This window comes from Capra hircus, chromosome 4 (assembly GCF_001704415.2).
Source record: "Capra hircus breed San Clemente chromosome 4, ASM170441v1, whole genome shotgun sequence".
In the NCBI taxonomy this organism is placed as follows: domain Eukaryota; kingdom Metazoa; phylum Chordata; class Mammalia; order Artiodactyla; family Bovidae; genus Capra; species Capra hircus.
The window spans coordinates 26,223,043-26,239,255 of record NC_030811.1 but is presented as its reverse complement, the minus strand read 5'-3'; the positions used below and the strand labels follow the sequence as shown (position 1 = coordinate 26,239,255).

The 16,213-nt window shown below is 38.2% G+C and overlaps 1 protein-coding gene across 3 annotated transcripts in view; it reads left to right on the top strand.

Moving 5' to 3' along the window:
• The window catches only part of KLHDC10 (kelch domain containing 10), a 61,724-nt gene extending 46,082 nt beyond the window's left edge, over window positions 1-15,642 (top strand). For all 3 annotated transcript variants that reach the window (XM_005679589.3, XM_018046927.1, XM_018046928.1), the window contains 8 exons: window positions 1,672-1,893; window positions 3,261-3,415; window positions 4,578-4,726; window positions 6,293-6,377; window positions 7,236-7,302; window positions 7,930-7,977; window positions 9,779-9,918; window positions 10,535-15,642. In XM_005679589.3, coding sequence (XP_005679646.3) covers window positions 1,672-1,893; window positions 3,261-3,415; window positions 4,578-4,726; window positions 6,293-6,377; window positions 7,236-7,302; window positions 7,930-7,977; window positions 9,779-9,918; window positions 10,535-10,744 — 1,076 coding nt within the window. In that variant the 3' untranslated portion in view covers window positions 10,745-15,642. The remainder of the gene's footprint in view (window positions 1-1,671; window positions 1,894-3,260; window positions 3,416-4,577; window positions 4,727-6,292; window positions 6,378-7,235; window positions 7,303-7,929; window positions 7,978-9,778; window positions 9,919-10,534) is intronic.

Here is a 16,213-nt window from a genome sequence, read left to right as displayed (position 1 = left end):
TACTTACCTAGTTATGGTGTAGTCATCTTATTAATTGTCCACGTCTATCCTAATATTTGAGTGGTGTGGTACTGAACAGTAAGGGCCACAAGTTTTCTTTTTTTTGACCGTGCCACACAGCTTGCAGTGTCTCAGTTTCCTGACCAGGGATTGAACCTGGGCCATGGCAGTGAAAGCCCAGGATCTTAACCACTAGGCCACCAGAGAACTCCCAGGGCCATAGAGTTTTATTGATGAGAGAACTGTATGGACTGAGCCCTGAGGTCTTGCCACACCAGACATTGAAGGCTAGGTAGACCAGGTCAAGGGCTAAAGGAAGGACTCGGCTTTCCAAGCAGAGAGCAGACTTAAATAGGCAGGAGTGTGAAGGAGCATGGAAGGCTCTGAATTGCTGTTTGAGAACTTCTCAGGACCTACAGGTTGGACTTGAGTGATTTGATGGCGTGGTTTGTTCATTTGGCTTTTAGTTTTTCTAAATCTGTGCAGTTTCATTTCAGTTCTTGTTTCAAAACATACCATAGGAAGTAGGATTTTGATTAAAAAAAAAAAAGTGAGGCCTGTACTAGGCTGGTAATGTTTATATAACAGTGTTTATTAGGTGTCTAGCATTGTCATAAATACTAATGTTATACTAGTATCCATTCGTAATATATGAAAGTAGATAAGTCTTTAGGATAACAGACAACCTAGTACCTTACTCCATCCAGTGTATATTTAATCATCTTTGGTTCTATAGCTATGTAAGGATTTGTGTAGACTGGTACAAAAATTGTAAGGATAGAAGAAATAATATAAATTTGGGGTTTTTTTACTCTAAAATAATCGAAGTAACTTCTAGTGAACTAGTTGACAATTTAAACTTCAGAGAGCTTGCAAATATGGGTTGTAGAAACAGATTTTTTTTTTTTTTTGCATGGTTTGTGGGATCTCAGTTTCCCAGTTAGGGATGGAACCTGGGGCCCCGGCAGTGAAAGTACTGAATCCAGACCACTGGACCACCAGGGAATTCCCTGAAATAGCTTTTCTTAATAAAGTTCTTAATAGGATGAAAGATGCTCTTTAAGATAAGTACAGGGATATTCTTTGTTAACTACCATAATATCTGGAGTGGTGTTTAAATTCTAAACTTTGCTATAACTCTTTGAAAGCCAGTTTTCTTTTTAAGTGTATAATTATATATTGTAGAAAAATCACAGGTTTTATGTATGTGTATTTTTATTTATACATGACTCATTCACATTTGTGATTATATTTATGTAGTTCTCTAATACTTTCAGTTTAATTTAGTTGGCCTGTGTTTTTCCTCCTCTAAGAAAATAGAAAATTCGTCCTTTTAGCTTTTGTATTTTTAAGCCCTTCTCCTCCTTTTCTTGAAAAATTCTGTTACCAGCCATTTTCTCAAGTTTATGATGCTGTTTTGCCTCCCGTGGGAAAAATCCTTTTACAGTTATCAAAATTTGAAAATAGTTCTATGAAATAGAAATGGAGACTAGCTCCTTAAAATCCTAAGTAGTATGTGTGAACATAAAAAATAACCTAGTTTAAAAAAAGTGCATCCACGTCATAAATTTTCCCTGATTACCTTTTAAAGATCAAATGCTTGTTACCAAATTTTGTGTGTGCTTTTAATCTGCTGGGCCACCTGTGGAAAACTGTCCTCTTCTCTCCTAGGCCACAGACCTCCACCAGCACGAAGTGGACATCGTTGTGTGGCAGATAATACCAATCTGTATGTGTTTGGAGGTTATAACCCAGATTATGATGAATCAGGAGGGCCAGATAATGAAGACTATCCTCTCTTCAGGGAGCTTTGGAGGTATCATTTTGCTACAGGAGTATGGCACCAGATGGGCACAGATGGCTACATGCCCCGAGAATTGGCATCTATGTCACGTGAGTGCAAGCAGTTCTGAACTTTGGGCTTTATGAAATATCCGAGAGGTGTGGTTCAATGTTAGGTGTTTTTCTTGTTCATGATTTTTAAGAATATTAAATCATAATAGTAATATGATTAAGTCCTGTTAATGGGTAGACTCACTATGATAACACTTTAGCATTGTCTTCAGAATAAATTGTGAGTTGGATCATCCTGAGTTTGAATTTAGCTGTATGTCACGTACTTGCCTAATGATTTTTCGCTTCTAGTTCCTTACCCATAAAATGGGATTAATATCTCAGAGGGTACAACATAAAGTATCATATATCAGCTTGGCAAAATGTAGTAGAAGATCAACAAATGGGGTTTACAGCTGTTGAGCAAAGTGCTTCACACATGGTATCTGTTTAGTCCTCACAGCATCTTTATGGTGCCAACACTGGAATTCTTGCCATTGTACAGATGAGGAGATTGAGGCTTTAGAGAGGCCCTGAGGACAGTGGCTGTGAGTATAGGGTCTGGAGCCAGACTGCCTGGGATTGAACCCTAGCTTGGCAAGGTTCTTTTTAGAAAACCTTCAACAAGTTATTTAAACCTTTCACCACTTTCTATTTCATCATCTATAAAAATGAAGAAGAGAATAATAGTTCCTACCTCATAGGGTTGTTGGAAAGATTAATTTAAAAAGATTAAATAACTTTCCTGAGGTCACATGAGACTTAAAACCCAGCTTTCACTGTCTCTGGAGCTCCTGCTGTTGACTCTAACACTATCAATTGAAGAACTGGTTTAAAAAAAAAAATCATTGAAATGATACAGTAGCTGTATTTTCAGAATATTTGCCATAAGAGAAAGAATATACAAGTGTATTTGATGACAGGAACAGAAAGTTGCCAGCAGGATATTCATGTTCTTTTTATCAGGTGTAGGATTAAGATGACAGAATCTATAATTTAACATGTAGAGATCATTCCCCTGGAAAAAAACAGAATGATCCTTTTATCCCTTCATCCTGAGTCCCACTGGGTCTTTGCTAAGGCAAAGATGAGCCTTCATTTTCTTCTGCTCTACTGCGTACTTGAACTGTGTTAAGCAGCAGTGGTGGATTGTAGTTCATATCATTCTGTATTGTTATATACGATGTTTCATGAATTCCACAACTGTGCATTGAATACATGTCACGTATCAAAGAGTGAGCCATGTGATGTAGTGTGAATTAGATCTTTTTCTGTAGAACTTACAGTAGTTATATGTCAGTGATTTGAGCTATTTTCTGAAAGCATTTAAGAAGACATTTTTTAGTTTTTCCGATATCCTGGGTTAATGTGGGAGTACCATGCAAGTAGCCAGTACGGAAATGAAATTCATGCTTCTTCTTTCCCAGTTGTGCTGCATGGAAACAACCTGTTAGTGTTTGGAGGTACTGGCATCCCATTTGGTGAGAGCAATGGCAATGACGTCCACGTCTGCAACGTGAAATATAAGAGATGGGCTTTGCTCAGCTGTCGGGGGAAGAAACCCAGTCGTATATATGGACAGGTACCAATCTATGGCCAGTCATGGTGGATGAGTTTGTTCAGGTTCTTTAGTTCCAGGAACAATGTCAGAATATTTATATTACCACCAACTTTTTTTTTTTTTTTTACCACCAACTTTTTAAACGGAAAATAAATCCATTGTTACTATTCGATTTTTCAGTTCCAGTGTGAAGTTTTAAATCTGCTTGCTTGCCTTCTTCTTTCCGTTCTTTTACCCCCTCTTTTTTCTTTTTTTTTCCCTACTCCAACTTTTAGGATCAATGATCTAGACCTATATGGAAGTTTCCTAAATGTCAGGACCTCACTTACCCTCAGTGAGAGATTGGGCTATATATATAGTCCAAGTCCTATCGTCTTTACAGTGATTTGATGCTTTGAAGAGCTTTCTAACCTAAGTTTAGAGTAGATGATCCCTGCACTTGGTTAAGAGACTTTTATATAGATCTTGGCTAAAACACATATTACACAGAAATTAGCTTCCAGTTAGGTTCTAGTACTTCAGACCTTAGGTTTGAAAAGTTACATACAAAATGATAGGAAGCAACTCATCATACATCAGAGACCCTTTGAGAATAATGGGCTAAGCTTAAAACAGCCAAAGCAATGGCTTCTTTCTCAACTAGCTGGCATTGATATTGATACGTAGCTTCTGGACTGTGTGTAGAAGCACATACTGGATGACTGTATCCCACCACAGGTTTAAACGCTAAGAAATGACTATAGCAAAAGCCAGACTTACGTTGAGAAGAGTCTGGTGGAACATGTCAAGTTTTGAGAACTTTCTTACTTTAGGGATCCTGGGGTCTTATTTTCATATCTGCTCCTTCTTCTTAAAGACATTTTTCTCTAGACTGCTTAAAAAGTGAAGCAGCTTTCAGTGAAAATGCTCATGTCCATGATCTGTAAATTCTTTGGTTAGCTAAGACCCCTAAGGAGCCCTTTGCCCATCTAGACAGAAGTTGCTTTCCAGTTGAGCAAAAGTTATTTTTCTAAAAACAATCTCTGTGTTCTCTAAAATCTTTAATCCTTTAAGGGTCTGATTTTTAGAAGATTAAAAAGTACAAGAAAACTTCATAAAACTTGATTTGGGGGTATCTGATAAGTTTACATTCTTTAATCATGTGTTAACGAGGCAGTCTTGTGCACATCTCCTCATTATCCAGGCTATGGCTATCATCAATGGCTCCCTTTATGTATTTGGAGGGACAACTGGCTATATTTACAGCACAGACCTGCACAAATTAGATCTCAATACCAGAGAGTGGACACAATTGAAACCAAACAACCTATCCTGTGATCTACCAGAAGAGAGGTGAGATTCTAGAATTAAAGCATATTCTTTCTTGCTAAGATTTTACTTGTTTTTAGAATATTGGCAGTTGCCCTGGTTGAAATAGCTGACTGGCTATTAGATCCCTGTTCAGCATTAAAGAAGGGTTTTCTGGTGAGGAAATGATGTTTCCCTCTGAACTATAGCATTTTTTTCACGTTATTTCCTTTTATGCTTCAGTTTTCCTGCATTAAGAAAGTAGTAGCCCTTAAAAAAAAACCAGTGGTAACAATTGTAACTAAATTTCATATTACCAGCATAACAGTTACTTTCTAGTTACTTTTGATTTGCCTTCTTAACTTGCATATTAGGATTCTTTGGCTCCCTTGCTTAATAACCTGTCCCCAGGAAGGACACAGTGCCTTGCTCATGTGGTACTCAGTGAATGTTGACTGAATGGGTGGTTAGATGGATGGAAGAAAGGGAGGGAAGATTGTGTATTTTAAGTGCTCTATTAAACACTCAGACATCACATGATTCTCTTTAGTTACCTTTTAGTAGCAGTCCTAAATAAACTATCTTTCATTTTTCCTTCCTAACAGCAATTGCCTGTTCTTAGAAATAAACTCACCAGTAAACTTAAAGAGGTGGTTTTCTTTTTCCCTCTCTAGTTTAAAAGCAAAGATAGTAAACAATTTTTTATTTACTGTTGTTGGCTTTTTAAAAATGGCATTTGGGTGCTAAGGAAGATTTATCTCTGTTGTAGTATCTTAGTGCTCTGATCATTGCAGAACTACCACAGGAGGACGTGGGAGGTGGCTTGGTACAGGGAATAATTTTGATGTAATATATTTTATCAGCACCAAGGCCTCAGGAAAGGAGAAACTAGATTAAGTTTTCAAAGTATTTTCACATAGTTGCCTTCTTTGAGTAATTTTATGGATATATTATAAATTGTTTCAGCTTTTAGCTAAACTATTTGGATGAAAGTTCTGGTAGATGTTTCATATTATATTCACAGCTTTATGTAGCATGATTTTTCCTGATAATCTGTGTATCTCTTAAATAAGCAACTTAATTTGAAAACCCATAGTCTAGACTTTCTGATTAAATGTAGGCAGATCACTTTTTAAAACTCCGTAATATTTTCCCCCCTTATACAGTTACCACAAAAAGATTATAGAAAATCTAGAAGATACAAATAAGCAAAATGAAGAAAATAAAAAAATAAAATCTAAACTCAGGGATAACTAGGGTTAACATTTTACATGTATCCTTATAGTCATTTTTCTGAGCATTATTTGTATATCTGTAAATTTTTAGTAGGCTTATAACCTATCTGCTCTTATCTAACTGATTTTTTTCAGTCAGTGACATGAAAAGAAGTTTTCAGTATATTAACATTCTTTGTGTCTACATTCTTATTGGTTGCATACTAATCCATTTTTTATATTGTATAATTTATTTAACCAATTCATTATTATTAGACACTTGAGTCATTTCCAGTAATTTATTATTATAAATAATGATGCAGTAAAAGTCTTGCAGCCAATTCTTATGTAGGTCATTTCTCCCTTAATTATAAATGTATTTATTGTATATTTTCAGGTACAGACATGAAATTGCACATGATGGGCAGAGGATTTACATCTTGGGAGGTGGTACTTCTTGGACAGCTTATTCCTTAAACAAGGTACATTAAAAAGGAGAGAGAGAGGAAGAGGGCCAGAGGAAAGGCATTGTTACACTGAGCATAATAAGTAACAGTCCTGTTATGGTAGACATTTTAATTTTCAAGCAGGTTGTTTATGAAGACCTATTTGTGTTGGATGCTCTTTATAATATAAGGTTGAACTCTGTGCCCCTAATATGCTTTCCCATTGACAGTTGTGTAACCACACACTGAAAATCCTTTATTAGAATTATCCCTTTGCGCTAGATGAGAAAAGATACTAAAAGAAAGATACAGTAGCTCAAATGGAGCAACTAATTAGAATTGGAATCAGGATTCTCAGAATGTCACATTGCTCTCATTGTCAGTACTGTGTATCTAAAACGAACAGGCATGTTTAGGACGACACATCACTAACCTTAGAAAGCTGAGCTCTGAAGGGCTTCTGTTCATCCATCCCTGTGGCATTTCTAAATCCACATGTCCCAGAGGAAGTCTATAGGCCTCAGAGCTCCTGGTCTGCTTTGGAATCTTAATGGTCCTTTCCAAGTTTTGTCAAAACTGTGTTCTCATATTTATTTACAAACAGTTGCTTTTTTCTGTTATAAAAATGATATATGTTTATCACAGAAAATGTGGAAGCAGCGGAATTCCACCTTTCTTCATTTTTTTCTATGACTTAAAAATAATAAAATTATGTGTGTGCTTAACTTTCAACTGCTTCACCTAATGTTTTGCTTTATATTAGAATTAGGAGAGATCAGAGAATAGCAAAGGAGAAGCAGCATTTTCAACCAGGAATATGTTTGTACAGGCTTGTGAAAAATCCAGTTTTCGGGCTAAAGTTATTTGTGTGTCTTCTTATTTTCTGTCTCCAAGATTCATGCATACAACCTTGAAACGAATGCATGGGAGGAAATTGCAACAAAACCCCATGAAAAAATAGGTAAATTTAAAGTATTGATTCATTTATCTTTAATAAATGTACTTTACAGTTGGTTCTGAAAGTGAAATAGTGATTTTATTGCATTATATGACAAGAAAAATATCTGTTGAACTGGTATTAGAGATTACTTATGGGACTTCCCTGGCAGTTCAGTGGTTAAGACTCGTGTTTTCACTGCAGGGGACATGAGTTTGATCCCTGGTTGGGGAACTAAGAAAAAGAAAGAAAGAAATTACTTGTATTCCTTAGCCCAATTATTCTTCCTCAGCAGCTGAGCAAAGACTTTTAATGGGGATTGCTGAATTCTGTGGCAGAGGGAAATCTGGGTAGGATAAGAAGTAGGCACTTAAATCAAGATGTACCTGTCTCTTTGTGGGTAAAAGGGCTTGAGACCCACTAGTAACCGTTGCCCACTGCCACCTCACTTTATTTTGCTGACATCTTAACATTGTATCATTATGATGGAACTTCTGATGGCTTTATTTGAGTGTGAAATAAGGGAGGGTTGGAAAGACTAGTCAGTGTTTGCTTAATGCAACAAAGGGATTGTTTTAAATAACTTATTCATAGTTTGTCTTTTGCTGTATCTTATGAATAATGGAATTTCCATGTTTATGTGTTTGGCAGGTTTTCCTGCAGCCCGGAGATGTCACAGTTGTGTTCAAATAAAAAATGGTAAGGATTTCAAATCGCATGCTGGTTCCATTTTTGTAATTGTATATTCTGAGAATATCTTATTTCTTAATGATAACCCTAAAAGAGTCATAGCATACCTTTGGGGAGAGTCTATTTCTTGTAGTTTATACTTAAAGGGAAATCCATAAAGTTATGCTTCTCTTAGGAATTTTCATAAAGTAAACTAATGTGCTTAGGTTCCTTCTTATCAGAGAACTCAAAAATAAGCGATAAGTAAGCTTTTCTATACCACCTAATCTTTCAGCACTGTACCTTAACAGATGTCTGTGGTTATTATGAGTAACACTAATAATCCTGACATACAATAGAGACCTTGGTAGACATTGTATTAACATTGTAATAACTCCTTCAGAGTGTTATTTCTTAAAGTTTATTCTGTTCTCTGTCTGATGCCAAATAGAACTCTTAGCTCATTCTTTGGCCATATTACAACACAGGCATTGTATGGCTTCAGAAAGCAGCTGCAGCTACTTTATCTAAGTGTGATAAATGACTCCTCTTTGGACAACCTTCCTGTCTTTTAATTTACAGTTTATTTTATAGTTGGTTATACTGCCTTAAAGTTTTGGAGAGGAAGAAGGTGTGTATAAACGAGTTTGATAGCCTATATCCTTTTAGCAACTTAGTTCAGATTTTACTAGGATTATGCTGCCATCTCTAGTACAGAGGTGCTTTTTATTATGCTTTTGCTCTTTGGGCAAGATTTATAGATAGTGGCATTGTTCAGCTTTGCCTCTCTAAAAATGGAACCATACTTTTTTTTGAATCCTAGCCAAAAATGTTTCTAGTGTATTTTATAGTTTAATTAGGTATTGGCTTAAACTTGATCTAGACCTGAGTTAAGACAAGGGTTCATTTGGTTCTTTGAATCCAGGCACCATAGAAGCTGAACTCAGCTGTAGTTCTGAGCATTTAGTTTGAAGTTTCACATAGCCTTTGTTACATGTTGTATACTTGGTTATAACTGATTTTACAAAAACAAACAGAAAAATAACAGCGATTTAAAAAAAATTTTTTTTGATTTTGGGAAGGTTTTTTTCCTGACATTAATAACTAGCACAGATCAACATGGGCTTCAGACTGTTCTCTTTGGGCTGAAGAAAGCTTGGAAAAACCTCTGTGCCCCAAACTGAACATTGCAGGCTAGTTGTCTACGTAGAGAATGTTTGTCTCTATGGGCAGATAAATGTCCGTCCTTTTAGGGACATTATTTAAAAGAAGGGTTTGCAAACTGGTAGCCTGCAGTTGTGGTTTGTTTGGCTCATGTGTGTATTACAGTTTTTGAATTAGTGGCCAGTACTTAAAAATCAAGAAGTATTGTTTTTCAAAAAGAATCTGAATTTCCAGCTTCTCTTACAAAATTGGAAGGTCTGGCCATGACTGACCTTAAGTCCCGCGTAGCTCCATCAGCTGGAGCTGCATCACCATCTTGCCCGTTAGAGCAAGTGCACTCCTGTTTGTTACCTGGCTTATCTATTTTCCCTGAACCTTCTTGCTCATTCACTTCCTATGCCTGGCACCTGAAGGTGTTGGAATTTAAGAACCTGGACAGGAAGCATCCTCAGAGGCTTGCATCCTTAGCCCTAGAAAAAATCCAAACACTGAGTTCAGACTCTAGTGAGGGACAAGGCAGCAGAATGAGCAGCCCACCAGCTGAAGTTCCCTATGGTATGGGAACTGGACCGGCCCCATGTCAGCTAGCCATGAGAGCTATGATAGGACATGCTGTCACCGTGGCTCTTTTCCTTTGCCTGATTTTGGTTTTCTCTTCCACTGATAGATGTGTTTATTTGTGGGGGCTATAATGGAGAAGTGATCCTGGGAGATATCTGGAAGCTGAATCTGCAGACTTTTCAATGGGTTAAGCTCCCAGCTACCATGCCGGAGCCAGTTTATTTTCACTGTGCAGCTGTTACACCAGTAAGTTTTCATTTTCTTATCTTCTTTATGTAGTTGCAGATGATAAGGAAATACTTTTAGGGATAGAGCAAGAAAAAAAGATGTCTGATATTAGCAAAGCTTGGATTAAGAATGTGCTTTTAAAACCTTTCTTCCAAAGCTAGTTCTTCCTCTGAGAAAAAGGGAGAAAATCCATCATGTACCAGCTTAAAAGAGCTGCATAAAATGTAAAAGAAATGCTGCATGTGGTATTCAGGCCCTGACAGTAATATCAAAGATGTTTCCTGGGAGGGCAGAATAATTTTACCCCCAAAATGCTGTGTTATTGAAGATTCTCCTAGCTTCTTGAATGCTAAGAGCTTTATTTTAATCTCTGTATTTTTATCTTTGGCATGATGGGTACTTAATATAATCTTAGTTTAACGATGTCAAAGTTGTTGAAGTAAAAGTAATCTCTAGTTTTTCCCTTAGTAACTCATTCATTATATAAATCTTTCTTGATCTCTGCACTGTGTTGGTATCAGTGAGAAATTTTTGATTTCACTTCATTCAGTTCAGCCTGCTATGAAATTTTTTTGCCGAATTTTCAGCTTAAGTATCTGTCATTTATCCTCTTTTGACTGCCATTTGTTCATAGGCTGGTTGCATGTACATTCATGGAGGAGTGGTGAACATCCACGAAAATAAACGGACTGGGTCATTGTTTAAGATCTGGCTGGTGGTTCCTAGCCTGCTGGAACTGGCGTGGGAGAAGCTGCTTGCGGCCTTCCCCAACCTAGCAAACCTCTCCCGAACACAGCTTCTGCACCTTGGACTCACACAGGGACTCATCGAGCGCTTGAAATGAGGATTACTGGACTGTTCATTGATACTGGAAATGTTAATTTAAAGAGACTCCTTTATTTATGGGCAGTGTAGAATGTGCTACAGAGAGAATTGGTTACCCTGATCAAGGCCTTATTCAGAAAATACATCAGATGCCTTTCTGTAAATTGTTTTAAGTTTATGGAATCTCACTTTCCCTTGTGCTTTTTTCTTTGCTTCTCTCCCTTCTGCCCCAGTACACACGCATACTCACATACTCCCTCTTCCCTGATGGAAGTTGAGGGAGAGTCTGAAAGTACCTTCATAACATTATGAATCAAGATAAGATAAAAAAAATGTTAAAGGAACTCTCAACATATGACCATGTCAGGCATTGCCCTATAAATTAAATCAACATCGTCAATAAAAACAAAAATAAAAAAAAGTAAATCCAGCAACAATGAGAAGCAGCATTGGGGATAGAACAAGAAGGCTAACCTTGAGAATCCTGCAGATTATAGGGAAAGCTCAGTGTTTAACTTGCTGTTTTCAAAGGTACATCTAATTGAGTAGCTGGATCTAATGGCAGCAGTGGTTGGTATCTTGCAGCCTAGATACCCAAACGTATCCTTTAACTTACTTTAGAGGATAGTTAAGCAGCTCATAACCCATCTTTTAACTTGCTTTAGAGGAAAGTTAAGCAGCTCAGCAACTCTCAATCAGTGATTTCTTTTCTCATCCTTCTGGTGCCAGCAGTGGTTAGAGTTGACTTGTCTAAAGACTTCATCGTGTGTGGTGGTTGTGCTGTTTGTTGTTGCTCTTAGAAATTATGGCATGAGAACATTTCAAATCAAGAAACTTGTGGTCAAAGTTCTTCATTCTGGGCAGTTTTTAAATTCTCCTCTGCCTGTTAATGGTTTCAGGTATCTTGACTCCATCATGGGGAACTGCAGACCCTAAACATATAAAGTTCACGAGAGGCCAGAGAAGAGCAGTGCAGGGAGGGCTTCTGCTCTTGGGCTGTGAGCTTTGGCTGTCATGCTGGCCATTTCCTTTTAGAATATTTCTTTTCTCACTCTGGGCCATGCACTTACCATATTCTCAGGCAATGGGTTCTATCTCTAGAAAACCAATCGGCCCTTGATTTTTCTCTTAGCTTTTTGCCTCGTTTTCTGTCTGCTTTAATGTGCATGGTGCTGTAATTGCCTATTAATTGGATAAAAGGTCTTGGGGAAAAGCCACAAGTCATTCTTCCTGAAGACCTAAGTATCATTTTAAAAACTAGCATGCGGAAGAAAAGGAACTGAGAATCATTCACTTCTTTGGTGTGAAGTTTTAGTTCTGGTTTGTTTTATATTGTATTTTAATTTTAAAACAGAAATGACTTAAATTTTCACTTGCTTTGCCATCAGTGACCTACTGAGACACGAGCAGTTGGAGGTCCTTATGTGCATGAAAGGTGCTAAAGGTGTGCAGGCGGGCACAGTGCTGATCATCCCGTTGGTTACATCACAACAGGAGACTCAGACAGACTGGGGACATATTTTTCCTTTAAGTGCCTCTTTTTCACTTAGCTTTTAAGATTATTCTTGTTTTTCCTTCATCTCAGAAGGGAATCTCTTAGGCTCATGTGTGGATTTAAAATCACCTTTGAGTTGTAGCTGAAAAGTTACTATCTATTGTTTGGTTCTGGGAAAGAGAAAAATATGGCCTCTGGACTTGGACTCCTAACTTCTAGGCCTTATTATAATCTCCCAACCATGTGGGATTGAGTTCATGGAGCCTGTGTTCTGAAGGGTCTTATCATCTTTCATCTGTGAGTTTGGGTCCTTTGCGGGGTTGAAGGGGTAGGGGAGAGGAGGAAAGGAGCGATTCCTCTGGAGGCCTCACCCCCACATTGCCATGACCGGTCTGGCCTTTTAACCTCTTACCACCCACTGGTAGGCTTGTTCCTGTGAGGAGCTCTCTCCAGACCAAGTCAGTCTGAGCAGCTCTGTTAGTTCAAAACAAAGCTTTGTTGCATGATTCCAGTCTAGTCTCTGGATATTTGGCTGGGGGGAGACTATCCATAAATAAGTCACACTACTCAGGGTGGCAGAAAGATCTTTGTCATGGATTCATAGGGACCAAAGACTGAATGCTCAGCCTCTGTGCTTATCCTTCCATAGTCTTGGGATATAAGCAGGTCTCTACTTCTGCGACACCAGAGAGCTAAAAGAGAGACTGGTTCAATCCACACTTGCTAGCCTCCTTTTTAAAGCCTTCTGAAGGCAGTCTTCTTTGATGTGGACTTCGGGGGCCTGACAGCCAAGACCTTGTATGTGACATTTTCATAAAAGTACATACCCTTGGTCTAAAGTGTCTTCTTTTAATATAACACTAGTGAAAATGATGTAGTATGATCAGCTCTGAGCGCTATAGAACCACACAGGTGCACATGTTCTGGATGCCAAATGAGACTGTGTGTATGATGACTTAAATGTAGATGACTAGAGTTTTATATAGGGGATCACCAGGCATTTAGTATATCCATAACCAGCACTCTGAATGCCTGACACTGTTACTTGATTTAGGAAAGTTTATGCCTGCTGCTTCTCTGCCTCTTTGAGGTACTCCCAGCCATCTTACTGCAGTCCTATGAGTTTAAGTGCAATATATAGAAACACATATGGATATATACAGATTATATATAGGGTGTGACTGTAAAGCAGGTAGACTACTTTTTTGTATCTGTCTTGGGGAAGCCAGCTTACTACATTAGAGTTAAAATTATACCAGAAATTTGAGATGTGATTGGCTGACTTAGGCCAACTCTTGGCAAACCTGGATTTCAAGTCCAGTGTCTCCTTACTCCAACTATTAGAGATTTATTGTTTCTTGGTCTTATTAGCACTGAGACTTTTCCCCAGTCATCTTTGTACTCAATCTCATGTTTGCATATCTTCTTAAATTTCCTTGCCCAGGAACAAGGAAGTCTACCTGTAATAAGTTTTTTAAATGGAGAATTAAAACCTAATATTTAATACTGTCAGTTCTCCCATGTATATACTAATTTATCTGTGAATGTAATACTTTATTGCATGAAGAAAATGATGACTTTCTTCATGTAATAAAGTATTTTCCATATTCTGGAAAATCTATAAACCAATATAGAATAGATTGAAATTTTAACTGTTTTTCAGGAGCCAAACTGAAACCCTTTCTACTGGCAGAATCTTCTTTTTTCAGGGCCCTGGAACATGATATAAAAATTTGCTCTAAACTGTTCATGTCCAATACATAACTAATTTAAAAATATAATAATAAACATTAACATTTCTAAGCAAAAGGTATATTAACAGTGACCTTTGGTTACCCAGAGTAACCAGATTAAAGCACAGATAATTGAAATCCATAGATAATCAGTGTTTCAACTTTCCTATCAAACAATTGATTCATTTATAGTTCTTCCTTCTCCCTACCCCTTTCCCATAAGTACCTCATTTTCAGTGGAGTGGGGCTAATGTATAGTTAGAAATGGAAAAGCAGGAATCCCAGAGGGGCTAGAAACCAGCGAACATGAAAACAGCTTGATTAGCTGTAATTGGTCAACAAGATGACAGCTGTTAATACTGAGTTTAGATATCACTCTTTGCTCTTCTGCTTTGGCATAGTCTCCTGCCCTGAATTCTAGGCTGTCTCTCCTGTAACAACCAAAGAACTCTTAGCACATATTAGAAGAAAAAGCTGTGTATGATGCACAAGAAATCCCATCATTTGAATACATTTCTTTGGCTCTCTTTGCAAACACTTGCTTTTCCACTGTTCTTGAAGGAAACTTCATTTTCCTTAGGAGATACCTTTTCCAGCCATTCAGCTTGGCTTGTAGGGAAGGTTAAATTATCCTTTAAGACTATGTTGGTCTTAATTCTCTAAAACCAGTTTGTTTTTATGTGTCTTACAGATGTTTTTAGAAGGCGGTATAGGTTATTGAATTGTCTACCTGCCAGCACTCTGATGTAGCACAATAAGCCATTTTCCTTCTTCTTCATTGTTCTAGCATTGAGCTCCAGGATGGATGAGGGTTTATGGTCCTAAGATCATAAGCTTCCAAAACCAGTCACCATTGGCTTCAATTGCTTAAGTTCCCCAAATGCCTTGGGGCTCCAGGGCCTTGGCAGGGCCTGAGGTAGGTTTGGTAGAGTTCCGTGACCTCTGTGCGTCGCCACCAGCTCATGCCCAGCAGTGGTGTTTCCCTTCTAAGGTCATTAGATTCGTTGGAAAGTGACTTCTTCCCTCATCTGGTGTTAAGAAAAAAAGTTTTGAATTGTGCTTCAAAAAGTGGTACCATCTTTTTAGTATAATTTAAATGTTTTTATCTTTTTTTCTTCTTTACTTTTTATAAGTTTTGAAAAGGACCTGCTTAGTCACTGTACAGGGTGAGTCAGAGGCAGTTTCACCAAGCTGTAGTAATTGCTGTTTTAATAGTTGCACATTTAGAATACAAAGGAGGCATCAGAAACACACTGACTTTCTCTAAAGCCACTTCCTTGTACACAGAGTCTGAGCAGGGACAGCACCAGGCATCTCCCTCTAGTGGCACTTGCCAGTGAGGCTTTCAGTGGAAGGACATGGGCACAAAAGGGAACCCCCCACTCAGCAGTCTCTGAGAACGAGCCTGGGCTTGGCTCTTGGTACAGGGTATGCTTAGGCCACACACGATGCTCGCCTTACCTTAAAGCTATTTGCCACAGTCCTGTTAAATAGTGTGGAAGTCCTTTTGCAGTCTGGTGTGCATGCCATGTGATCAGGACAGCTTTTCCACCTTACCTGGTTTCCTAAGAGCAGGTAGGAAATATAGTGAATTTACCCTAAAATGTCCAATCTGTATTTATGTATCTTGTCAGTGTTTTGCTGTTGGTTTTCTAAAACAATCTGATCAATAAATCTTATCCAGATCTATTTGGTTCAAGGCCACCTTGATTGTCTGATGGTAATGTGATGCTCTGATGGTAATGTGATTGTCTGATGGTAATGTGAGCTCACCTGTATGACCTAAGTATCAGTCCCACCTGCCGCCACCATGTGCTTTGCCACCCACAGGGACAGCTTTTCTCTGTAATATCTGTGTGTCTTCCACCTTTCATGCCCACAGGCACTGTGTGTGCCTTCTCTCTGCTCCTGTTCTGGAACTCCTGGACACACATAGTCCCTTCAACACGACTTGGCTCCCTCCAGGACATCAGCAAGGGAGTGACTGCAGGGCAAATCATATTCCCTTTTACTGTCTCATCCCATATATTCCCCAGATCACTGCTAGACAAGTTTATATGGATGTACCAAGACTTTTGAAGGGTTGGAGAAGCTACAGGGAATTCAGAGGAAAAATGTGCATCTTTACGTACAGTCACAACTGTCTGTATGATTCAAGGGAAAAACCACTGGTTTCTAAGCATGAGGCATGACTGGTAAAAACAGAGATTCCTAGGTCCAAATCCCAAAGATTGTTTTTGTAGGTGAGTTACTTTAACAA